Source organism: Mauremys mutica, chromosome 3, assembly GCF_020497125.1.
Source record: "Mauremys mutica isolate MM-2020 ecotype Southern chromosome 3, ASM2049712v1, whole genome shotgun sequence".
Lineage (NCBI taxonomy): Eukaryota > Metazoa > Chordata > Testudines > Geoemydidae > Mauremys > Mauremys mutica.
Window position 1 is genome coordinate 109,159,293 of NC_059074.1, and position 25,557 is coordinate 109,184,849.

Here is a 25,557-nt window from a genome sequence, read left to right on the forward strand (position 1 = left end):
TCCATGTTAAGCTTTATGATCCTGCAATTGGATCTGCTGCATGAGTCAGACTGTGATAGGTCAGGAGAAATGGAGTGGCCAATGTTGTAAAGGATTGCTTTGAATTTTAAGTTCTCTCTGCCCCTACCCAAAGTAGGGCATGAAAAAAGAGGAAGTGCGGCCTATCCCCAGTGCTCAAGGCCTCAGTTGTCTTCTGGGTGCCAAAACAACAAATTGCCTCTTGTTCCTTTCCAGGAGCCAATAACTCCAGCTGCTCTGTCAAACTTCCAAAAGCTTCACCTTTCCCCTTGCCTTGTGGAAGTTCCCAGTTATGTTGTCACTACAAAATTCTGCAGCACACTGAAAAATTAAAAATTGTGGAGTTTGTGTAAGATAAATTTGAAACATTCTGAAACTGAGGTTTTTTTCAACATATAAGGAATATTGTATTGTTACTTTTACATAGTTAATCCAGTAAAAAACCTCTTTAATTTCTGTAGTCTTCCTTATTTTTCTGTTTTTCTTTATAAAAATAACACTATAAAATGATAAATTTCCTGTTTTTCTCTGTTTATTTTGTTTTCAACTGTCGTCAAGTGTTTTGACATGAACAAAATGTAACTTTGTATTTTTATTTTTAGCCCAAAGAACGTGGTTCCACAAGAGTACATGCCCTAAATAATGTCAACAGAGTACTGCAAGTTTTACATCAGAACAGTGTAAGCTTATATTGTAACTTAAAATATTTTTTTGCGGTCAATTTGGTTTACTAAGTCTTCTAAGATAAGTGACTTGGAATTGCAGATCATAAACCTACTGCACACAGCAAATAAAAATGCCAGCAGACAGTGAAAACGATGAGCAATTCATGTGGTCAGTGTTTTCAACTGTCTGATGTTTTTGTGAAATACATAAATGCAAGCAATATGTTACCAAAATGATATAGTTTTGGATGAGATTTTGATGAAGAGGAACTGAATGCTTTGGTTATAGGCATTTGTTCTCTGTGTGGGTTAAACTGTTTTGCATTTTCACCTCTCGTTATTTGCCACTTGTAAGTCACTATCACTTCTAGTCGATGTATGTTATTAAATCAATATTATTTAATCTAATCTAGTTTCTTAGATGCACTCATGATACTATTTGAGCACTACTTTACCAAACCTTTGGCATATAAGCCATATATGGCTTCTTTAGAAATCTCTGTGATTCAGCCAGTAAAAGTGTTCTGAAGAGTAGTTTGATCAATCCTCAATTGATCTAATGCCATCAGACCTTAGAAATAACACATGGTAGATATTACTTAAAATTAAAAATACAATATATTAAATTTAAGCACATGCTTGAATGTTTGTGGGATTGGAGCCTTTGATTGTTAATTCTCTGGAGCAGGGAGTATGTTTCTATAATTTGTGCAGTTCCTAGCACAGTACGGCTCTGCTCTTTTCATTGCTGCAATACATACAATACTTTTAGATAGTAATTTTAGAGAACATCTGTTAAAACATTTGTTGCAAAAATTCCTAACTCAACAAACCAAAGGATAAATAGGATAAACAGAAGGCTCCTCCAATGAAGATGTAGCAGGAATCTATATTTATCCCTTTAGGGCAGAGATTCTCAGGGTTGAGGGAGTGTCAAACTTTTGGGGGAGGGAGGGAAGCACAGCAAGCCTTCCAGTAAATCAGTACTTACAGTAAAAGGGGTAGAGAAGGGCAAATGCCAAGTCGCAATGCCACTCATCACGAAGGGGCGTACGGGCCAAATTTGAGTGAGTGGCATTGTGACCTTATGCCTGGGGTTGCAGTACCACTCACTCACATTTAGCTTGGAGGGTCAAATTTTAGTGGCATTGTGACCCCGTGCACCAGGTTGCAATGCCACTCACTCAGATTTTTTGGGGTGGGGCTTCAAGTTTACAAAACCCTAAAAACCTCCTAAGTGGGGCTTGATTTGTAAAAAGTTGAGAACCCCTGCTTCAAGGCCTGACCCAAAGTGCCCATAGGAATCTTTCCATTGACTACATGAGTTTTGGTTCAGGTCCTTAATTAGTTGTCCCAGGCTTATAAATGTTCAGTAGCTGATCAAAAATGATCAGTACAGCTTTAATGAAAACAAGATTTTTTTAAAATTATACTGTAATCTTCTAGTGAAGCAGTTGTATTTTTTCTTCACAGAACAGTTTCATAAGCATGCTTTTTTTTCTAATCAGAATTGCTGTTTTGCATGTGGCAGGATTGAAATAATTCAGAATAACAGTCAGCTTCACTGTGTTTCACTACAGTGTGTCTGAGTTTATTGTAATTAGGTTCCAGTGTATTTATATACTGCTGATCAAACGATGTTGTGAAACTGCTGTATATTACTGAGCACTTTCCCCTTTTGTATTGCTGGACTGAAATCATATTACTAAGAAGTGACTTGAAGCAAGCAAAGATTTATTCTTCTCTGACATACTGTGCACACACTTATTTGCTTTTTTAAGGATAAGTAATGAGCCTTTCTAGCCTGAAATTAATTTGGTTTATTTTATGAAAGTAATGGGATTGAGTTAAACTACTGAGTGATTTATTGGTTCTTCCTTGACCTGTCAAGATCTGTAGTTTTGGAAATGTGCGGATAGCATTAGTCTGCTGACTGCTGTGAAGATTCTGCACATGGTTTACACCAGGTGCTCAGAAATATTAAGAATTTAAGATAAAGGAGGAAGGAGTGCAATTGAATGTGATTACTTCCCTCTTATCTGGAAGTTTAGGGGCTATAAAATATCAATAACTTTTGAAAGAATTAGTATTGAGCATTTAAAAAAATATATGTTCTAAGGAACAGGTGAGTACTAGGTGCCAAAATTTACAGTGATTGATTGCTGTGACTTCAGTTCACTTACGTGAGCAGAATAGTTTAGATTATGATGATCAAAAAGGCTATTTGAAGATCAGAACATGGAGTGGTTTTCATACTGTGTAGTTACAGGGTTGGATGTAGGAATTAGTATAGATACAGAGAGGATATAGAAAGTTGTCTATAATCACACAGGTTCCAAAACCATAAGCATTTCTGTTATGTGTTCTCAGGGCCTTTCCTTCTCCACTCAGATTAAATCACACCTTTTGCAAAATAATTTTCAGCAGACTGCACTTGGAGTACTTCCATTATAATGTGTTTGCATCTTACTTTTCTTTCCAGTGTTATGGTTAAATGATCTGTGTTGGTGACTATTTTTTCTCTCTCCCTTCTTCCCTCCCTGTGTAACTTTTGTGAGTCTTGAGAGAACATATGCCCAGCATTTACAGACTGTGCCATAATAAGATTCTGTATGTTTTACTGTAGAGATTGGAAGAGGATCCTTTCCCATCCCATTGCCTTCCTCACCGTCTCTCCAAAAACATATGTTTCCGCTGCTTTAAAATGTGTGTCTACTTGAAAAGTGACTCTGGATTGTGGGATTCCATGTCTGTCCCAGTGATTCCATTCTTCTAACAAATAAAAAGATCGGTTGAAAAGGTGACACTCGGCACTAGTTGAATTCAGTGGAGTTACACGGGCAGACTGCAGAATCTTTATTATTGGTGATTATTCAGAGATTGCAAGGGCAGAAGGGACTATTCTGATAATTTAGTCTGACCTCCTGTGTAACATAGGCCATAGAGCTTCTCCAAAATAATTCCTAGAACATGTATTTTAGGAAAACATCCATTCTTGATTTAAAAATTGCCAGTGATGGACAATCTGTCATGGCCCTTAGTAAATTGTTCCAATGATTAATTACCCCCACCTTTAAAAATGTACACCTTATTTCCATCCTGAATTTGTCTAGCTTCAACTTCCAGCCATTGGATTGGAGATTGAAGAGCCCATTAACAAATTTGTTTCCCAAATAGGTAGTTATACATTGTAATCAAATCACCCCTTTAACCTTCTCTTTATTGAGCTAAATAGATTGCCCTCCTTGAGTCTGTCACTATAAATCATGTTTTCTAATCCTTTAATCATTGGCATAAATTATATTACCCTCCAGCACATGTCACTTAACTTGAAGTCCTGTCCCACATGTTCATGCAGCTTTTTATTCCCTATACTTTCTAGATAGGAGCATAAGGAGCTGGTTCTCTAGTGCGATTTATAATAGACACCAACTAGTACCCCATCTTACCATAGAAGATTAGGGTTGGAAGACACCTCAGGCTGATTTGAGCAGCTAGAACAACCACCTGCTCAAATCAGGACAAAACACCAACTAAATTATCCCAGCTAGGGCTTTGTCAAGATGGGCCTTAAAAACCTCTAAGGATGGAGATTCCACCACCTCCCTAGGTAACCCATTCTGGTGCTTCACCACCCTCCTAGTGAAATAGTTTTTCCTAATATCCAACCTAGACCTTCCCCACTGCAACTTGAGATCATTGCTCCTTGTTCTGCCATCTGCCACCACTGAGAACAGCTGAACTCCATCGTCTTTTGGAACCCCCCTTCAGGAAGTTGAAGGCTGCTATCAAATCCCCCCCCCCCCCACTCTTCTCTTCTGCAGGCTAAACAAGCCCAGTTCCCTCAGCCTATCATTGTAAATTATGTGCCCCAGCTCCCTGATAATTTTTGTTCACATCCAATTTGTCCGCATTCTTTCTGTAGTGGAGGCCCAAAACCTGGACGCAATATTCCAGATGTGGCCTATAATAATCACTTCCCTCAATCTGCTGGCAATACTCCTACTAATGCAGCCCAATATGCTGTTAGCCTTCTTGGCAACAAGGGCACGCTGCTGACTCATACCCAGCTTCTTATTCACTCTAATCCTCATGTCCTTTTTCTGCAGAACTGCTGCTTAGCCAGTCGGTCCCCAGCCTGTAGTGGTGCATGGGATTCTTCCATCCTAAGTGCAGGACTCTGCACTTGACCTTGTTGAACCTCATCAGATTTCTTTTGGCCCAATCCTCCAATTTGTCTAGGTCACTCTGGCAGGGCTGCCCAGAAGGGGGGGGGGGGCAAGTGGGGCAATTTGCCCCGGGCCCCGTAGGGGCCCAGCGGCGGTCCAGGTCTTCGGTGGCATTTTGGCGGCGGGGCCCCTTCAGTGCTGACAAAGACACAGAGCGACTGAAGGGCCCCCCGCTGCCGAAATGCCGTCAAAGACCTGGACCGCCGCTGGGTGAGTACAAGCACTGCAGCTCCCCCACTTTGCCCTAGACCCCCTGAATCATCTGGGCGGCCCTGCACTCTGAACCCTATCCCTACCCTCCAGTGTATCTACCTCTTTCCCCCCAGCTTAGTGTCACCTACGAACTTGCTGAGGGTGCAATCCGTCCCATCATCCAGATCATTAATAAAGATGTTGAACAAAACATGCTTTATCTGATGAGATAGTAGGAAAGAGATTCACTGTTGTATCAGAAAAAAGAACAGGAGTACTTGTGGCACCTTAGAGACTAACAAATTTATTTCAGCATGAGCTTTCGTGAGCTACAGCTCTCCTGCTGATGATAGCTCATCTCAATTGATTAGACTCTTCCTGTTGGTATCTGTACTTCCACCTTTTCATGTTCTCTGTATGTATAAAATATCTCCTGTCTGTGTGTTCCATTCTGTGCATCCGAAGAAGTGAGCTGTAGCTCACAAAAGCTCATGCTGAAATAAATTTGTTAGTCTCTAAGGTGCCACAAGTACTCCTGTTCTTTTTGCGGATACAGACTAACACAGCTGCTACTCTGAAACCTGTTGTATCAGAGTAACCATGTAAGGCAGAATGGAATTTGTTTTCCTTCTCTTTTCACATTCATTCTGCCAGCTTAATGACCCCCATTCTGCATTGAGGAAAAAATTGCTGCTGCACCTGACATATATGTATATGTGCTTTATGAAGTGCTTCAACCCAGGCGTAATCTGAGTTCTTCCACTGAGTGCTTGATATTGCAGTGGATGTGTTGTTGCCTTTGGGAATAGAACCATGCCTTTCTTCTGTAGCTCTAGATTTGCTGCTGTAGGTAGGCTATCCCATTGTCCATTTTTTGAATTTGGAGAGCTCATAACCCAGAACAAAAATTTCCAGTCTCTAGTTCTGGCTTCCCTACATTAAAGTTATCAATTCAGATTTCTTCCCATTAAGACATCTTACAGATGTAGTTTATGGACTGCTGAACTTTAAAAGATAACGCTACCTTGGCATTACACACAGCTTTCTAGGTCTGAGGCAGTTGGCTCTTTTCATTGCTCCATCTCTTTATTCAACCCTCTGAGAAAAACCTGTGGAATCTGACTCAATTTGGACTCTCTTGTGAAAAAAGGAGTAAGAGCTGAGTTTGTTTCAAAAGCTTTACGTTTCACAGTGTAAAATGGAAATGAAGATGAGTTCAAAAGCTTCCATAAGTGATGGTCAAGTTAAAATAAGAGAGGAAATTTCAAGAAAAAGCAGAGCTCATTAGTGAATAATGAAATTTAAAAAGGAAGTTAAAACCAATGTCATCTTCCCCCTTGCAGCCCCTCCTGAAAAATTACATAAACCCCACCAACACTCCATACATATAATTTCTGTTGAGTTGAGCCCTCGTTAAACTTCTTCAGTTAAAACTAATGCAAACTGATTCTCCCCTGGACTCTTTTACCACATACAAAGCTTGTCATGTGTGGCTCCTGGTCAGTCTGAAAACGAAAGTTGTTTCTAATTATGACACTTTCATGGCTCTCTATAATGCCATATAGTATTTAGGATTACCTCTTACCTTGCAAAACAGACCAGTTACTGCATGTTTGCCTGTGTATTGGTTGATTTTTGTATCCCCCTATATTGCTGGTTGGGACTGAACCCTTACTCTGTTGCCCATGTATTTTGCTTCTAATTGCCTTCATGACAAATTCAGGTAAGTTGCTCTCTGCAGAAATCTCTGCTTGGAAATTTCTACAAAATTAAATGTATCTGTTCATTTGCTAGTGTCTGGTTGGTAGATAAGAAAATGGGAGGACACTCAAATCCTTGGTGAGAAATGTTGATTGACTTAGTTGATTTAATGTCTCCAGGTGGAATTGGTGAATATAGGAGGGACTGACATTGTTGATGGAAATCACAAACTGACACTGGGATTACTGTGGAGTATCATCTTGCACTGGCAGGTAAGGAAACTTTGGAGAGGTCAGTCTCTTTCCAGGAATTTCCACATTGATCTTTTTGAATTCTTACAAACCTTTGTCCTCTAGTGTGGAAAAGATCGCTTGTCTTTTGAGTTTGTAATTGGTGTAGGTCAGAGTTTAGTTTCTGACCATTTCTGTTGGCTGAATCCCACAATGCACTTCCTAATTGTGTGTCCAGTTGTGCTCAGTCAGCTGGTTCTGTTCCTTGTGTTGTTACCACACAAACATTTTAAACGAAGACTAAAGAATTACATTTTTATTCTTTTCACAAGCTTTCTGTACAGATCTACTTGCAAGGTATTTTTAAAGTGTTCTGGCAGAATGACCTTGATACTGTAATTGTGGCCTGGTTTCAGTGTCTCATCAAAGTACCTCCACTGACTTTTATGCTCATGATTTACACCAACATGAGTGAGAGGAGAATTGGATACTTTGGGAGGGACTTTGGCCCCTCCTTAGGCATCATATAAAAGCAGCAAATGGTGTGTAAGAGGCTCAGGAGAATTCCCCATGTGGAATGATTGCCCCCCTACAAGGCCCAGTATAGGGGGATATGCTTGGGCTAGAACCAAGGACAGGAGGCGGCAGAGCCATAGTGTATGTCATGTCATGCAAGCCTGGGCAGCACTGGTGTCATAAACAGATAGTTAAGGGTTAATGTCTCTTTTACCTGTAAAGGGTTAAGCTCAGTAAACCTGGCTGACATCTGACCAGAGGACCAATAAGGGGACAAGATACTTTCAAATCTTGGTGGAGGGAAGTCTTTTGTTTGTGCTCTTTGTTTTGGGGGTTGTTCGCTCTTGGGACTAAGAGGGACCAGACATCAATCCAGGCTCTCCAAATCTTTCTGAATCAGTCTCTCATGTTTCAAACTTGTAAATAATAGCCAGGCAAGGCGTGTTAGTCTTATGTTTGTTTTCTCAACTTGTAAATGTTTTTGCTGAGAGGATTTTACCTCTGTTTGCTGTAACTTTGAACCTAAGGCTAGAGGGGGTTCCTCTGGGCTATATGAATCTGATTACCCTGTAAAGTATTTTCCATCCTGATTTTACAGAAATATTTTTTACCTTTCTTTCTTTAATTAAAAGCTTTCTTTTAAAGAACCTAATTGATTTTTTTTCTTGTGTTAAGATCCAAGGGGATTGGATCTGGACTCACCAGGAATTGGTGGGGGAAGGGAGGGGGGATGGTTAAATTCTCCTTGTGTTAGGATCCAAGGGGTTGGATTGGTGTTCACCAGGAACTTGGTGTGAAAGCCTCTCAAGGCTGCCTAGGGAGGGGAAGGTTTTGCGGGGACAGAAAGTGATCCAGACACTGAAATTTCTGGATGGTGGCAGTGTTACCAGATCTAAGCTAGTAATTAAGCTTAGAAGTGTCCATGCAGGTCCCCACATCTGTACCCTAAAATTCAGAGTGGGGGAGGAACCTTGACAACTGGGGATGCTGTTCTAACTTAGAACAGTCCTGGACTGTTACACTAGGGTCCCATTCTGCCCACACAGCTGCCCTTGATCAGGAGGGTGCAAAGTGTCTTAAAGGCTCCCTTCCTCAGCTGCATCATCTGCAGCTGACCTGTTGTGTTTAGTGAAAACAGTGTTTTGAACTCCGATACCAGTTGGTGCAACAACTCCGCTTAAGTGCTGGTTTGGCAGATCAACAGTTAACACACATGTAAAATTGTAGTTGTTACTGATTATTTGCTTTCTGCAGGTGAAAGATGTCATGAAGGACATCATGTCAAACTTGCAGCAGACAAACAGTGAGAAAATCTTACTGAGCTGGGTTCGGCAATCCACAAGGCCTTACAGTCAGGTCAATGTTCTGAACTTTACCACAAGCTGGACCGATGGACTTGCCTTTAATGCTGTGATCCACAGACACAAGTAAGTGACATATTAGATCGTTAGCTGCACAAATAAGCACCTTTTGCCTCTTCATCTTGGAGTACTGGTGGTGGGTTTTGGGATTTCTTTTTTTGTTTTGTTGGTGTGGTTACATTAACAATGGAGGGAAATTTGCCAATCCAGCACTTACTTGCAGAGGGCAAAGCCAGGGCTACATTGTAACTCCCACTATTCCTTTGCTCACTTTTCAGTTATCAAAAAATAAAAATACTTGAGATTATTTTAAATCGCAATTGACATGCCTTGACTACAAAGTCAGCTGAATACGTCTTTACAGAGAGGATATCTTGGCTGTTAGATCATCTTACTCCTTTTCCCCCAAACTGAAAACACTTGAAAAAAAGGCTCCAGTCCAGCTTGTTTTTTGTAGCATCTCTAGTGAGTAGATAAAGGAACACTTTGAAACAAAGCAACAAATAATACAGGCATCATGGCTCCCTCTTAGTTTGGAGTAAGTGTGATTTGAGACACACAGTAATTATTCTCACAGAGTTGGCATACGTTACTTAACAGAAGAATCAAAGGATAATACAATTCTTTGTTTCTATAGTGTGGTGTTTTATTCTCCCTGGGCCCTTTTTCTAAGAGAGATTGTTTAAGCTGCTCTGTGCAAAGATCACATATTCTTTGTTTTGGGAGGTGTGTTTGGGAGTCTGTAGATATAATCATCACTAATTTAAAAAAAAAATGACTTTCATCAGATATTTCTGCTTTTGGTCAGTCCAGTGTAATTTTAAATTTCACAAATATTTCAGGATCCATCGTTTCCCAGAATGGGCTATTCCACAGTATAATTTATAATTATTCATTTAAAATGTATAGTTATAGCACCTGGGGGCCAACCAGATCACAGCTCCACTCTGTCAGGTGCTGTACTGACCTATAGAAAATGACAGTCCCTGCCTCAGTGATCTGCTAATCCAAAACACAAGACATAACATTTGGATGGGATGAACAAACAGGTTGGGATGAGGTTCACGGGAGACAGGGTAACAAAAATAATAGGAGGTGTGAAATTCTTATCAGCAAAAATTGCAGTTTCCTAGCTGCTTAATGGATAGTGTGTGTGGGTGTTTTTTCTTTTTAAACCCACACACACTATCCATTAGGCTGCTAGGAATATTCTATTTTAAATATTCCTTCTCTTTACTTTATTCCATTACACACAGAGGTATCATTTTGTAAATCCTTTCGAATTCTCCTGTTTAAACCCTTCAAATATGTGTAGTCAATTATTAAATCCTATTAGTTGCAACTTATCCTATTTATGTTAATGTTAGAACTTTTTAACCTTTTCCAACATGTCAGAACCTTTAACTCCCTATTCAGTCTTGTTCCCCAGCTCTATATTCATTCCAGTTGCATGCAAGTATCCACCCCTTCCCTCCCCCACCAAGTTTTAGAAATCTTACAAATAGCCATTTTTTTCATGACTTCTGTATTAAAAAAAAATTGAAAATGATTATTCATGTCTCCTTGACGTGTGCAGTTCAAACATAGTGCTCTGAACTTGGAAGCAAAATGACTAGAAAGAAAAGTGAAACTGACTTTTTTTTCTTTCATTATCCAAACTGAGTGCAATACAAAAAGTAAATACTCAGCAGTAATGTTGAAAAATAAATCTTTTAATAATAGATTTGTACATTTTTAAAGTTGACTATATTTCTTTAAATGTTACTACAGAAATAGTAGTTGTAGCGTATATTATGTGACATGGGATGAGAATATAACTGCAATCATATAGATATAGAGTTAGTGATTCAAGTATGTTCAGAATTTTGTTAGTATTAGTGTGCACATACTATAATTTTCTGCTTGGAATCTCAGTGACACTTTTTAAAATCTGTAATTGCACTGTAACATTGTCCGATGTGTGTGAAGTCTTTTATTTCTACCCCCCACCCCCTGTTTGATTTTGTTTTCCTTATTCTTTCAGACCTGAGCTCTTCAGTTGGGATAAAGTTACGAAGTTGACCCCAACGGAGAGACTAGAACATGCTTTTACCATAGCCAAAAACCACCTGAGAATAGAAAAATTGTTAGATCCTGAAGGTAAAATGTTTGTTTTTGCTCTTGATTATAAATTCATTTTTGAGATAAGTGTTCAGAATTTACTTCCATTTACTTTTAATGTAAATACAGAGTCAAGTTGTTTTCCAGTTGTAACTTCTTTTTGTCTTCAGCTATTGACTTGAAGAGAGATCTAGTTATAAGGGTGTGTGTGTGTGTGTGTGTGTGTGTGTGTGTGTGTGTAAAAGTGACATCTATCTTCACTGATTTTTTTTATTTAAAATTAAGTGATGTAACAAATGATCGTTGGTTAAGGAAGAGAAAAGCAAAAACTGGTTTGCAATTTTTTTTAATGAAATATGAGTTGATTATAATTGTACATGTCAAAAAGTGTAGGAGTTAAAACTATAAATAACTAAGCATTTTTCAGGCTCATGTAAAACATGAAATACCATATACTGGGTAGCTCTTCTCATACAGAAACCCGCTTTGCTTTCTATGCCCACTGAACAGCAGTAGCCACTTAAGCAGTTAATAAGTACTTCACCTGTGGGAACACTTGCCAGCAAGCTTTTATGACTTCTGTTGAACCCCCTCCCCTCTGAGTGGACTCTGGGCTTCCCAAAGGTATGTCCTGCATAATAGATCAGCAGATGGCCTCTACAGCATTAGGTGATCAGTCCTAGAGGTGCAGGTACAGAGGTAAGATTCAGTCTAGAGAAAACTCTTGAAACCCATCACCCAGTGTATCTGTCACAAGTGAGGATAATGGGGCCTGACTCTCCATTGGGAAAGAACTGGACTGTACAGTTTTGGTGCAGCTCTGAGGAACCTGGTATGTTCATTTACAGGATTTGGTAGCTTCTGCTGCACTGTCTATACTGTGTAGGGACTGACAGAACGTGGACTTTCCGTTTTTGTTCTTTGCTCAGCTTTTGTAAACACCGAGTTGCCCAAGACTTTCCAAACTAAAATCCTTGATTTCAGGAGCCTCTTTGTGCTGAAAAGTTAAGGATCAGCTTTAAAACATGAAGTTAAAAGTTGGGGCAGAATCTCCTCAACCTCTTACCAAAAATATTCTAGCATTTCAAGAAGTAAAAGGGTTGTTTCATTATTATTTGCATTTTCCATTGCTGGAGCTGCTCTGATCTATTAACCATTCCAGATGCATTTGGGAGGGAAGGCCTGACCTTTTGGCGTAAAACTTTTTGATAATATTTGAGACCCTGACACTTTCTGGTATACAGACCACACTGTAGCTATCTAGGAGATTTTCTAGAAAAGCAGTCTCACTTTATTTCTTTTAAATTTCCTGTGTAGATGTTGCTGTACAGCTGCCTGACAAGAAATCTATCATCATGTATTTGACCTCTTTGTTTGAGGTCCTTCCTCAGCAAGTCACCATGGAAGACATCCGCGAGGTGGAGACTCTTCCAAGGCGATACAAAAAGGAATGTGAAGGAGTGTTTAATATACAGCAAGTACGTTTCTGTCCATCCAGGTCTGGAAGCCTCTTGGCTATAATTTGCACCTGTTTAAGTATACTGGTAGCCCTCCCCACCCCTTGCAAAATTCATGGGAGGATACTAAAATCGCACCCTGACAATCTGCCTCCTGGTTCTGTCTCTCATCTTCACTCTAGCATTGCCTTTCCTTCTCCTCCTCCCCCTCTTTTTTCCCCCCCTCCCTACACTGATAATTGTCTACGTGTCCTGGAAAGTTTCAGATGCTTTAAGCTTCCTGCTTCTGCCCATCTTTCTCATTCACCTTGGTGTGCTGGACAGGATGGCTCCTGATCCTGAATTGAATTTGCATTGGGAGAGTTTTTGTTCTTCTCTGGTACTCCTCTGCTCTACTTCAGTGTCACCCGCTGACTTAATTTAATAAACACTACTGAGGGTGATTTTATTTCTTAGTGATGACCTCTAGATTCTATATTCGCCAGAGGGAGGAAGGAAAATAATCAGATCTGACAGTTGTCCCCTCTAGTGTACAAAGTAACCAACTATCATATTTTAATATGTTAAAAGATGGCATAACAGACACATTGTCACATCACTGAAGTACTCAAGGGATCTTAAACAGTCTGGGTTTGGTGCCGATTATGGAAACCACATCTCTGCGTTTCTAAGAAATGTTATGTTCCTCTTTGCTATGTAGAGTGCAACACCTGAAGAGGAGCATGAAGGTTCCAGAGCAGAAACCCCTAGCACTGTGACTGAAGTGGATATGGACTTGGACAGCTACCAAGAAGCTCTGGAAGAGGTCCTCACGTGGTTGCTTTCAGCTGAAGATACATATCAGCAGGATAACATATCTGGTGATGTTGAAGAAGTCAAGGAGCAGTTTGCTACCCATGAAGTAAGTTTGTGTTGGCAGATCTTTTTCCAGCCCGTTCCTAAAATTGTTAGTTCTTGATACTATAAAAACATCATTCTGTTTCATTTGTGTTGCTTTTGCTAAATTTATACTGAAGGTTTGTAGGATATTTTAAGGCTTGTGACATTTGCATCATGCTTTGTTTTGCGCATTAGATTTTGAGTTTTAACAGTTTGGGGTTTTTTTGTTTTGTTTTTTAATAATAGAAATAATTGATTATTAGAATGTTACTTTTAGTGCACTGTTTATCCTCATTCCTCAACTTCTACGTTGTTTGATGGGAATTTTATAGACTTTCATGATTTTTGGGCCAGATCCAATGGTGCTATGCTGATGTATGCCAGTGGAGGAACTGGTTCTGCTGTTTCCCAATTTATTAGTGTGAGGTTTCTGGTTGTAAGGGTAATGTTGCTAAAAGCTGTAGGTGCTAGAGTTGGAAAAATTCTGTTCAATACTTTAATCTTACTGTCAATGTAAAATATACAATCACATCTAATCAGAAAATAGATCTACCTTCACAATAGTTGCCCTTCTCCATGTGTAGGAGCTGTATGACCATATATAGAGAAGAGAAAAGACCCCTCCCATGTGCACATTTTTGGACTTTTTGTTAAAAAAAACCCAATTTTTATTTCCATAGTTGAAAATGTATTTATCTGCTTTCTTTGCGGTAGGTTTTGGTTTTCAATGTTTCCAATTAATATGTTTCTTAGTGCATTTATTTGTAAAGGTTGTCTCCTAACCAGCAACCTCTTCTCTTAGGAAAGGTCTATTTTTATTCCTTTGCCACCTCTTTTTTGTTTTACCGAAACAAATACTTACAGTTCTTTTGAAATTTTCTGATGTAGAGACCAGTGGGTTAAGGTCTGCTGTGCTTGTGCTTTTGATGATACCAGCTTTATTCTGCAGCATTGTGGTTTGAACATTATCAGTTTACTAAGACTGTTACAAATCCATAAACTCCTGATGGCAGCTCACAAATCAAGATGGTTGTACATTTTCCAGGCTTTTATGATGGAGCTGACTGCGCACCAGAGTAGTGTGGGTAGTGTACTGCAGGCTGGGAACCAATTGATAGCACAGGGCAATCTATCAGAGGAAGAGGAGGAAGAGATCCAGGAACAAATGAAACTGCTAAACTCTCGATGGGAAGCTCTCAGAGTGGACAGCATGGACAGGCAAGCTCGGTGAGTTGTGCTCTAAAACTTCTTGTATAGCTGGAGAACTAGTTAATGGAAGTCCTTGTGTCTTTAGCCTGATTTTGAGGCCTAATATCAGATTTTTCAGAATGAACGTGTCATTTTGTAGCATTAAATCCATCCTGTTTGTCTCTCAGTAACCCATCTGGAGCAAAGCAAGAAGGAGGGGAAAAAAAAATCTGTGTTCTTGGCTTCTTTAATGCAAATATTTATATGTATATAATATAGAAGGTGCCAGACTGAAAATGCAGTGTACTGCTTCTACTAATAGGAAATAGTCTTAAAATTGTTGTAATAATTTAAGTTCTTAAACAAATAAAAGCCTTCAATCATTGTAAAGAGTGGTATTTATATAATACAAAGGACTATCTGAAGGATTTTTTTCCTGCTATGTTTTATTACAGTCATTAAGGGAGAAACTGCATTTCATTGCTGCTCTTGATATTGTTGTTAAGAAGGAACATTTGATGCAAGAAACAATTAAGCTGTTAGAAATTGTGAGCGTATTTCTATGTATGCTGGTGGCATATTTCACTAACTTTTGAGGAGTAAACCGATATTTAACTGTTTTCTTTAGTTTTAGAATTAAATGCTGAACAATTTATTTAGACATAAATGGCTTAGATATGGCTATATGGCTTTCCTCTTGTTTATAACTAGATCTTATGCTTTTTACTTGCAAAAGCCTTTCTGGAATTATTCTGCTTTCATGTTCTCCCATTTGCAGCCTGCATGATGTGTTGATGGAACTGCAGAAGAAGCAATTGCAGCAGTTGTCTGACTGGCTGACTGTCACAGAAGTGCGCATTCAAAAGATGGAATCTCAGGCCTTTGCTGAAGATTTAGAGTCGCTTCAAAAGCAGATGGAAGTACATAAAGTAAATGCCTTTTTGCCTGTTCTGTAATACACATGATATGGAAAAAAATACCCAGACGCTCTAATAACTTAGTGACTGCTACAATGGAGAAACTCAATTGTGGCAGCCACTTCACGGTCCTCTCTTTTTTTAGGCAAGATTCAGATCTGGTTGTACAGTGAGGGAACATGCTTGATAGTTTTGATGTGGAAGGGGATGGTAATGGAAAGGAAGAGACTGGACAGTTTTGAAAGCACTTTGTTTACTAACTGAGTAAAGCACCTTTAGTGGAAGTTGCATTGCGACAGGTTGGATCGCAGAAACCCCCTTGGGAACAGCCAACTGATGTGCCAAGACTACTGCTGCCCCTGCTTTCCCTGCCCTGGCAGCTTAGGACTCCAGAACCCTGTCTTATTGAGCCAGACGTGCCAGTCTGTTCCAACACAGACCCAGGGTCTGAACCACGTGCCCCAAAGCTGCAGACTTAACCTGAAAGCAGTTTACAGAAGTGTTCCTGTCTTTAACACTCAGATGCCCAACTCCCAATAGGGTGTAAACCCCAAATAAACCCGTTTTACCCTGTATAAAGCTTATACTGGGTAAATTCATAAATTGTTTGACCTCTATAACACTGATAGAGAGAGATGCACAGCTGTTTACTCCCCCAGGTATTAATGCATACTCTGGGTTAATTAATAAGTAAAAAGTGATTTTATTAAATACAGGAAGTAGGATTTAAGTTGTTCCAAGTAGTAACAGACACAACAAAGTGAATTACCAAGTAAAATAAAATAAAACACGCAAATCTAAGCTTACTACAGTAATAAAAATGAATACAGATAAAACCTCACCAGTTCCAGTAAGCTTCCTTTTACAGACTAGTCTCCTGCTAGTCTGGGTCCAGCAGTAACTACTGTCCAGCAGTAACTCACCTCCTGTAGTTACTGTCCTTTTGTTCCAGTTTCTTTCAGGTATCCTTGGGGGTGGAGAGGCTATCCCTTTAGCCAGCTGAAGACAAAATGGAGTGGTCTCCCAGGGGTTTAAATAGACTTTTTCTTGTGGGTGGAGACCCCCTCCTCTCTCCTATGCAAAGTCCAGCTCCAAGATGGAGTTTTGGAGTCACATGATCAAGCCACATGTCCATACATGACTCAGTTTTTACCAGCCAAGCCACATTCCTGGGAAAGCTCCAGTGTGGATTGGTGTCTTCAAGTTCATTGTTGGCTTAAGTAGTTCTTGACTGGGCATTTAATTTGCACATTCCTTTCTCAATAGAAATCAAGCAAGTATACAGCCAATATTCCTAACTTCAAGCACAAAAATGATACATGCATACAAATAGGATTAATAGATTCAGTAGATCATAACCTTTATAGAGATATGTTACATAGCATATGTAGAATAAAACATATTCTAGTTATGTCATATACACATTCATAAGCATATTCCATAAAGCCTTATGGGGGGGCACCATCACATGCATATCTTGTCTTGTTTGCTGCATAAAAAATTCTTCATTAAATTGCCTATGTAGGGGAGGGGCTGAAAAATAACAAATAAATAATTTACCCCTAATGAAGAGAAGAGTGCGCTCAAGTGCACTGTACCTCTTGCCACTTACAAAACAATCAATCTCCTCCCCAACCCCCCCCCAAAGCCCCCCAAAAATCCCAACAACAAACCACTAAACCAAGAAGCAAAGAGTCCTGTAGCACCTTATAGACTAACAGATGTATTGGAGCATGAGCTTTCGTGGGTGAATACCCACTTCGTTGGATGCATGCATTCACCCACGAAAGCTCATGCTCCAATACATCTGTTAGTCTATAAGGTGCCACAGGGCTCTTTGCTGCTTTTACAGATCCAGACTAACACGGCTACCCCTCTGATACTAAGCCAAGAAGAAATTGCTCTTTCATTTGTACAGCACTCCCCTAGTGTTGTGGCTCTAAGCGAAGTTTCTGGGGATGAGTCTTGCCTTCTGCCCCAGGTGCTTTTAGATTGGAGAGGGCTTTTGGATGCTCATTACTCTTACAGCATTCTGTGGTAAGTGTTAAAAAGAACATTCATTCTGATGTGGAGGCAGCTTATTGACCACCTTCCTGTTTCCCAGTAAGGTACGTATCTTAAGGGAAAAGGGCATTAGAGATCCTATAAAAACTGCCACAAGAGTAGGCTTTGTCCTTGACTCATTGGTCAAAATTTTCCCTCCCCTCAAACTTTTGTGAGGTGAGTGCAGTGTTTGTTTCCTTCCTCCATCTTGAGCAGGGTCTACATTTCAGTGAGGCTTGAGGTATATAGATTTTGAAGAATAATGTGTAGCTCTTATATAGTGTTCTTCATTAGTGGATCTCAGAGTGCGTTGCAGAGGACAGTATCATTATCTTCATTTTGAAGATTGGGTGAGGCACAGAGAGATGAAGTCACTAGCTCATGGTCGCCCAGCAGGCAAATGGCAGAGCTGGGAATAGAACCGAGGTCTCCCATGTTCTACACTGATGTTGTATCTACTGGTCGAAAGATCCTTTGGGATAAACGATGTTATAGAAAATGTAAAACTATATTTCTGGGGCAGAGTTACTCTGGTGATGTGATATTTACAATAGATATTTACAATAACTACACTTCTATATTGCTAAATAACAAGAGTATCTCTCCTCTCCTACATTTTCTTTGTAGTTGTTGTGTAGTCTTGTCAGTATTGTCTCTGAACATAGTGTACAATATATATCAAAACTGTACAGTTGTCGTTATTGTTCCATCAATACCTATTAAGACATGTGCACAGTAAGCAATTTAATCTGCTGTTATACTCGTAATATCGTACTTTATTATGTATAGCAACACATTTTATAGAAACCCTTTCTTACATGAATTATTAGAGATTCAGAATGTCATTTGCTGTTCAGAGCCAAACATTTGAATGTTTGGACATCCCTTTTTATTTGTTGAAGAACACACAGTACTTTTTTTTTTTTTTTTTTGGTAAATGAGAACAGAAAGCTGGTAAAATCTAAATATATAACTTTTCTTATTGCCTGGTATCTTCCATCATCTGAAATAATGTATTTTAGGTTCATTACACTTTCTAGTTGCCTTTTCCTAGTACTTAGTTACATTATATATTTGTCTCCCCTTAATAAAACATTTGCTTAATTGTTGAGTCTTTAGCACTTTGCCACAGCAAGAGTTTTAACTGCTATGGCCAAAAAGCTGGCTCTTTACCCATATCTAGTTTCTGTAACCATTGATTTGTTCTTCCAGGGGCTGCAGGATGATCTTGAGATAGAGCAGGTTAAGGTAAACTCACTGACCCACATGGTGGTGATTGTAGATGAAAACAGTGGTGAGAGTGCCACAGCTGTACTAGAGGAACAACTGCAGGTAAATGTTTTGTACTGTTGTTTATTGTACTACATTACATATAAACTATGTAAGATGGCTTGGTTTTTGTACATTTGTTATCTGATAGTTAATTGTGAAGCTGCTGTAAATATAGTACACCTCTACCCCGATATAATGCGACCCGATATAATACAAATTCGGATATAACACGGTAAAGCAGCGCTCCAGGGGGGGTGGGGCTGCGCACTTCGGTGGATCAAAGGAAGTTTGATATAACAAGGTTTCACCTATAAGATTTTTTGGCTCCCGAGGACAGCGTTATACCTCGGGGTAGAGGTGTACCTCTTAAATTGTGAATTAAGCTAGTTTACAATTTTCTCCAAGTTAAGTCACTAGTGTATTTTGACACCTATGATTTGTTATCTTATGCTTATTCCTCTGAAATAAAATATTAGAATTGAAGTATGGAAAGGTGTTTGCTGAAAAACCTGGCTCACAGGCCCAAAAATAAGTTAATTTGTCATTGCCTGAATACAGATAATACCACACACATCAGTTTTAATGGAATTTTAAAAATGGACAAATTTTTGTGCTGTAAACAAATTATTATTAAATCACTATCTCTGAGAGATTGCTCTTGGTTTCTTATAACATAAAGAATTTAGAAAATTTTACCTTAAGCAATTTTATTAAGTCCTAATTCCCATTTTTAAGAGTGCCAAAGTCACTTTGGAGGACAAATCCAGTTACAGAGGATAATTGATAGTCTGTTGGACTTGTACTCTTAAGAGACAGAGACACTTTTTTGAAAATTTTACCCTTAATGCAATTTCATTTGTGGAACTATACAAAAGTAAGGGGATGATTTACAGTAGAGTTTTTTTACCTTCTCTTTTGTATAAATAATTTTGATTGAGATGTACATGTGAAATTTGGTTGTAAAGTATATTGCTGTTTGAAGAGTTGACCTTTTTATGTTCTACCTAAATAACTTCTTGTAGTTCTAAAGTATTTCCCCAAAAATGTTCTACATTAAAAGGACTACTACTTGGTTTAAAACAAGAGATGATAAAGCGTGGGATTTTCAAAAGCAAATTGGAATTAGTCCACCTGTTGAGGCCTCTTAAAAGTTCCCTCCTTTGACTTTCTGCAAAACAATAATTGCAATTCTAGATTTGGATAATTTTTATTTTAGAAAGAGGTTATAGTGATTTAGAGAAAATAATCATGTGTTCGAATATCTGGCTTTTTATGCATTTCAAAGTGTGACTGTGAATGTTCATTACTGTTTCTTGCTGTTGTAGAGACTTGGCGAGCGTTGGACAGCAGTTTGTCATTGGACTGAGGAACGTTGGATGAAGCTGCAAGACATTCAGATACTGTGGCAGGAGTTGGTGGAAGAGCAGGTAGGAAGCTCTGCAACTATCCAAAAATTCTGATTTTAACTCATTACAATTGTAACTACCAAAAACATTTGTCAAACTGTAAAATTTTCATCTGTAAAATTATTTGCCACAAGATGCAAAATTAATCTCTTCTCCTTGGGACCTGCCAACCTGTACATGACAGTAATATAGGAATAACTGTAGTGGATCAGACCAATCTTGTCCAGTACCCTGTCCCTACCATGTTCCTGAGGAAACTTTAAAACCCTTATAATGAACAAATATGCAATAATGTGATGTGGTAGGATGCAATATCCTGTTGGCAGCTGAATCATGAAGTAATTAAATCCCTTTGCTCTGTTGAGATCAAAAGTCCAAGTAGTAGGAACGGCTTGAGGTTTCAGAACTAAATAAAGGGACCTGGGAACTAATAAGAAGTTTGAAGATTGGAGGAAAGAGCTATGCCTTATGAAAGAGAAGCCATTAAGTATCTCAGATTTTCAATGAGTCAGGGTGGAGAGGGGTTGCTAGTGAGAGATGAGCGGAGCTTCATCTCCAATGCAGAGGATTGGACTGGGGCCTGGTGAAAGGGACCCAGGTTACTCTTCTTCCTCCATTTGATACAGAGGAGGATTTGGGCTATGTGGCAACTCTGCAGCAGCTTGTTTTGTTTTTCTGATGACGGATTTCTGTGAGAGACTAACTGCTCTCAGGGAGAAAACAGCCCTGTGGAGCTGGATTTTGTTGTCATTTTGGTTTGAGTTCCTGAGCATAGTGACCCTTTTATTCAAGCCTCTGAGGAAGAAGTTTCTTAAGCCTAGGCATGAGAGCTTTCACATTTTTATCCTGTCCAATGTAGTGGTTTCATAACTGTGAAAATACCGTATATACTCATTCATAAGCCGAATATTTTTGGTAAAAAAGTGACATGTCAAGGAGCGGGGGTTGGCTTATAAACGGGTCTACACCAAAATTTGATGATTTTAAACTCTGTGGAATCATTGAATTGAATATCTGTTACATTGTTGTTTTGTTTACCTGGAGTGTCTGCAGGCACGGAGCCCCTCAGCTCCATGCCTGCAGACGCTCCAAGTAAACAAAACATCCCAACCCATCAGCTGCTTACCCTGATGTCCGGGAGCCAAAGTTTGCCAACCCCTGAAATATAGGGTCGGCTTATGAAAGGGTTATACTGTTTTTGCTATTTTTAACCAACTTGGGGGAGTCGGCTTATAAATGAACGGGCTAATGAACGAGTATATACGGTATATAATCCCTTAAAAAATCCTAATTGTTTTTCCTTAGTAATATGTTGTGTCAGTGTGTTCCACAGATGAAGTGTTGTAGAAACTAAAATTTTAACAGTTGCATGTTTTTGCATTTCAGTTTCATTTTTCTTGCATTATTAAAATAAATAATCCTTACTTCTTATTCATAATAATATCCGTGTTCATTCCCAGTGACTTTAATATAGAAGTAATTGCATCCAATGCAGTTCTGAGCATCTCATCTTGCAGGATCAATATCTGTGGAGTGTTGAGGATAATTTATCAACTTTGAACCCCATGGTCATTAGACTCTCCTATCTTGTTAGTTAACCATGCATACATGGTTGGTGCGTGAAACCCCCTTCAGGGAGGCTAGCCACACCCCTTCTGCCACTCCTCCCCCCATTACGGCTGGAGGAGCTGAGCTGGGCACGGTCCACCCGCACCAGCTCTCCTGGGTCGCTGGCCGGCCCGAGGACTCGGGCAAACTGGTATGCCTGAGCTTGCCACTGGCCAGCCAAGCCCCAAGCTCCAGGCCACTGGCCTGAGCTGAACCCCCACCAGCTTTGGGGGAGCAAGGGAGGGAGAAAGAGGCCTTAGGGTGGAGCATGGGTGGGGCCGTGGCCTGGGTTCGGGCAGGCTTACCCTCCCCTTGCCTATTATACCCGCTGCCCATGAGTGCATGTTTGTCTGTGTAATGGTGAGACAGTTAAAGGATTTGTATCTGATTTATATTCAAACTGTAAAACAGTATTTAAATAACAGATTGTTTTATTTGGGTTAAGACCAGTAAAGAATGGAGTAAAATGGAAACTGTTGGTCATTGACTGTGAGAGCGAAGTAACAGTGAATCACTAAGTAATTGGCAGCCTGGTAATTCTAGAATCTTTCCCAAATGTGCTGTACGTGCTGCCAACATGAATAAACACACATCTTTTTCCAGACAACTAATCAATCCTATGACTAATATTTTTACAATTATGGATATAAAATAAAACAGGCAGTTTAATAGAATGAGATACGTGCCCTATCTCAATATTTGCTGATTTAAACATTAATTTTGAGATACAAAGATGGCAATGTGAGTTGAAGCCTACTTGATGTGACACTACACTTTGTTATTTTTAACTTGCTGTGCAAATAAACATATTTAGGTCGTAGCATAAACAGCCACACTGGGTGCTTTCTTCAGCTGTGATAATCAGAGCCGTTGTTTGAGAGCTAGTGCTTATTCTGTAGTCCTGCTTAATAGCAGTAGTTGGACAGTACTTTGGCAGCTTGGCATTCTTAAATAGTGACATGAAATGCTATAAACAATAAACATATATTTTTTCACGTATATGAAAAATAAAATCTGTTTGGGTCCTATGGATTCTGGGTGTAGAACAGTGGTACCTATCCCGTTGTAGCTAGCAGGGTTCCAGCCTGGCTTCCGTGACCAAGAGCAAATCTACACAAATCTGTGAGCCCTGCCCAGGGCTGACGGCCACCAGGTGATGTAAGTAACACAGTGCTTACACAGACACTGCATTGCCCTAACTACATCAATCATAACGCAATGCCTCTCATGGAGGTGGAGTTAAGTTGAGATAGTGGGCAACCATCGGTAGGAACTACACTTTAGTGTAGATGCTTACAGAGCTAGGTTGACATAAACTGCCTTATGTTGACCTAACCTCTATAGTATATATACCAGGCCTGAGAACCATGTTATAGTAATGTTTTCTATAGACTACGAGTAATCCTGGTTGTCATTAGCATGGCTCTGCTGCTACTGTGGACCAGGTTTTAGAAACTGGTCTCTCAAATGTCATACATAGTTTCTCTGACTATACAAGAATATTACAGCAAAATTTTATGGCAGTTTTTGTGTGGTGAGGGTTTATATCTGAGTCAAGGAGATGAACAGAGGAGCCACTAATCCCACTTTAGGTCAGGGTACAGGCCCTCAACTACTCCCATGTCAAAGTAGCTTATGTGAATGTGCTTCTGATCCTTACAGAACTGCAAGTGCAGTTCTTATCAGATGTGCATTCAGGAGGATTGCTTGCTAACCAGGAAATGGGGACAGCTTAATCAATGGAAATTAGTGCGTCTTACACAGGAGTCTCTTCATGTGCAGGTATTTTACATAATGTACATGAACTGTGTGACTCTGAAAATAAAAAATCCTTGAAGGTTTTTTACTGTGTATTTTAAATATAGTGAGTGTGATGATGTGGAAATGTCAGTGTTTTACCGAAATGTCCTTTCATCTGAAGAAATAATTAAATGGTTTAAAGGAACCATTGTTTCAGTTTGAGGTACTGGCTCAGGATCAGTCATCTATACTACCAAGCTTAATTCATCAGTCCCTATGTTTCAGGAAAATTAAGTTAACTAGAAATTCTGAAATTAGAACTAATTTCAAGTTCTAGGAAAATACCTGTGTTCATTGAGAAAAATATTTTAGATCATTCAGCTGCTATCACTTCTGCCATTTCACCAGTCAACTGGAAGAATGAACAGAGATGCATCAGTCTTTTTATGACTGCCTAAAGAATCTTTGGAAGCCTACCTGCCTAGTCAGCATAATTCTTACCACTCAGGAAACAAATTAGTCAGTCATTGCCATTTATTTCTTAGCACTGTAATAATTATAATGTTTCAGTTTCCTGGAGTGGGTTATCATGGTCAGCTAAATTAGCAGAGATTAATCATTCACGTTGAAGAGCTTCTTAACTCAGCTATATAAAATGTGTTGGCTGGAACATCAGCTTAATTTTTCCAATGAATATGTGGTGTTGTGGCCTTGTTCTTTCATACTTTATGGCATTTTCATCACCCTTATATTTTCATGTCTATACATTTATGTACTCAGGTTATATGGGAAGGGAAAACTAAAGTAGTCTTAGGTCCAGGAGTTGCTAATCAGTCCTGGGCCAATGCCAAAACTGCACAACTAGACTGAGGATCTAGTGACAGTTCTATAGTCTAATGTCCAGTGAACTGCTAGGGCTGCTTTCAAACAAACAAATAAAAAAAACCTTATGTCCCTGTGGTTCTTAAACTGTGGTCTATGGAGTGTTGGATGGGACATGGGCAGCTTCTCATTGCTTTCAGCTGTTAAATTATATTAAAAGAAGCTAATATACAGTACTAACATTTTTTTCACATAAGGCATTGTGGTTGCCACAGCAATGGTATTTGACCACTAATGAGGAAGGACAGTGGTCTTCACTATTCCAGATGAGATGGGTGGAGAAGCCACGAGACAGTTTCTCCACACTATGAAAAAGTTAGAGCACTCCTCCTTTGTGTTATTCGACAATGGTGTATCCTTACAGTGTTAGTCTCTGTCTCTAGCATTTTGTGAGGCATTGCCTGCTAAAGCTGTGTTGCAGCTGAAGTTGAGAAAGATTCAAGGATGGTAATTAGAATGTCATGATTTGAAAGTTGGTTGTGACAAACTGCCAAGGCTAGAAACACTGAAAGGTCCTGAAAGCAAGCTTTTTGGAGCACTAGGCCTGCTAGTGATGAGAAGGAAAATTGATTATTCTAAATATTTCACTCCATTTCACTCTGGTATAATAATTTGTAAATGTATGCTGAATTTGTGGCAGATATCTAATCTGGTATTCTTTTATCCCTGCATGTGTGCTGCTCTCATTAATGCCAGTAGGAGTTTGATGCATGTAAGGATTCCAGAACAGTGGTGGTGTGATCTCCTTTCAGATCTTCCTGTTAGGAATTTGCCATTAGTTGTTTGACACGGTAGTATGTTTAAGAAGTGCTGTATTCTTTTTCCTCTGCAGTGCTTGTTGAAAGCATGGTTAACTGACAAAGAGGAGGCTTTAAATAAAGTCCAAACAAGGAACTTCAAAGATCAAACAGAGCTGAGTGTGAATGTTCGAAAACTAGCAGTGAGTATTCCTATTCTGGTCTTCCCTGTCAATCTAAACAACATGAGTAAGTAACATGTTGTTGGCCTGACTTCATTTGACATCAGTAGGAGCTGTGAACATTCGGCATCTTTGAAAATCAGGCCACACGTTCTCTCCTTATGTTTGTCAAAGTCCTTCATGGAGTTCTTTCTTTGTAAAATGACATCTGTTTTGAGTATTTAACTTATTGTG

At 39.4% G+C, this 25,557-nt stretch overlaps 1 protein-coding gene across 2 annotated transcripts in view; it reads left to right on the forward strand.

Annotated features, from left to right (window-relative positions):
* Positions 1 to 25,557, forward strand: part of UTRN (utrophin) — a 577,733-nt gene that overhangs the window by 117,017 nt on the left and 435,159 nt on the right. For both annotated transcript variants that reach the window (XM_045009515.1, XM_045009516.1), the window contains exons 5-15: positions 621 to 698; positions 6,985 to 7,077; positions 8,806 to 8,978; positions 10,936 to 11,051; positions 12,330 to 12,490; positions 13,170 to 13,370; positions 14,394 to 14,575; positions 15,315 to 15,465; positions 18,709 to 18,828; positions 20,094 to 20,195; positions 25,237 to 25,344. In XM_045009515.1, the coding sequence (XP_044865450.1) occupies positions 621 to 698; positions 6,985 to 7,077; positions 8,806 to 8,978; positions 10,936 to 11,051; positions 12,330 to 12,490; positions 13,170 to 13,370; positions 14,394 to 14,575; positions 15,315 to 15,465; positions 18,709 to 18,828; positions 20,094 to 20,195; positions 25,237 to 25,344 (1,485 nt within the window). The remainder of the gene's footprint in view (positions 1 to 620; positions 699 to 6,984; positions 7,078 to 8,805; positions 8,979 to 10,935; positions 11,052 to 12,329; positions 12,491 to 13,169; positions 13,371 to 14,393; positions 14,576 to 15,314; positions 15,466 to 18,708; positions 18,829 to 20,093; positions 20,196 to 25,236; positions 25,345 to 25,557) is intronic.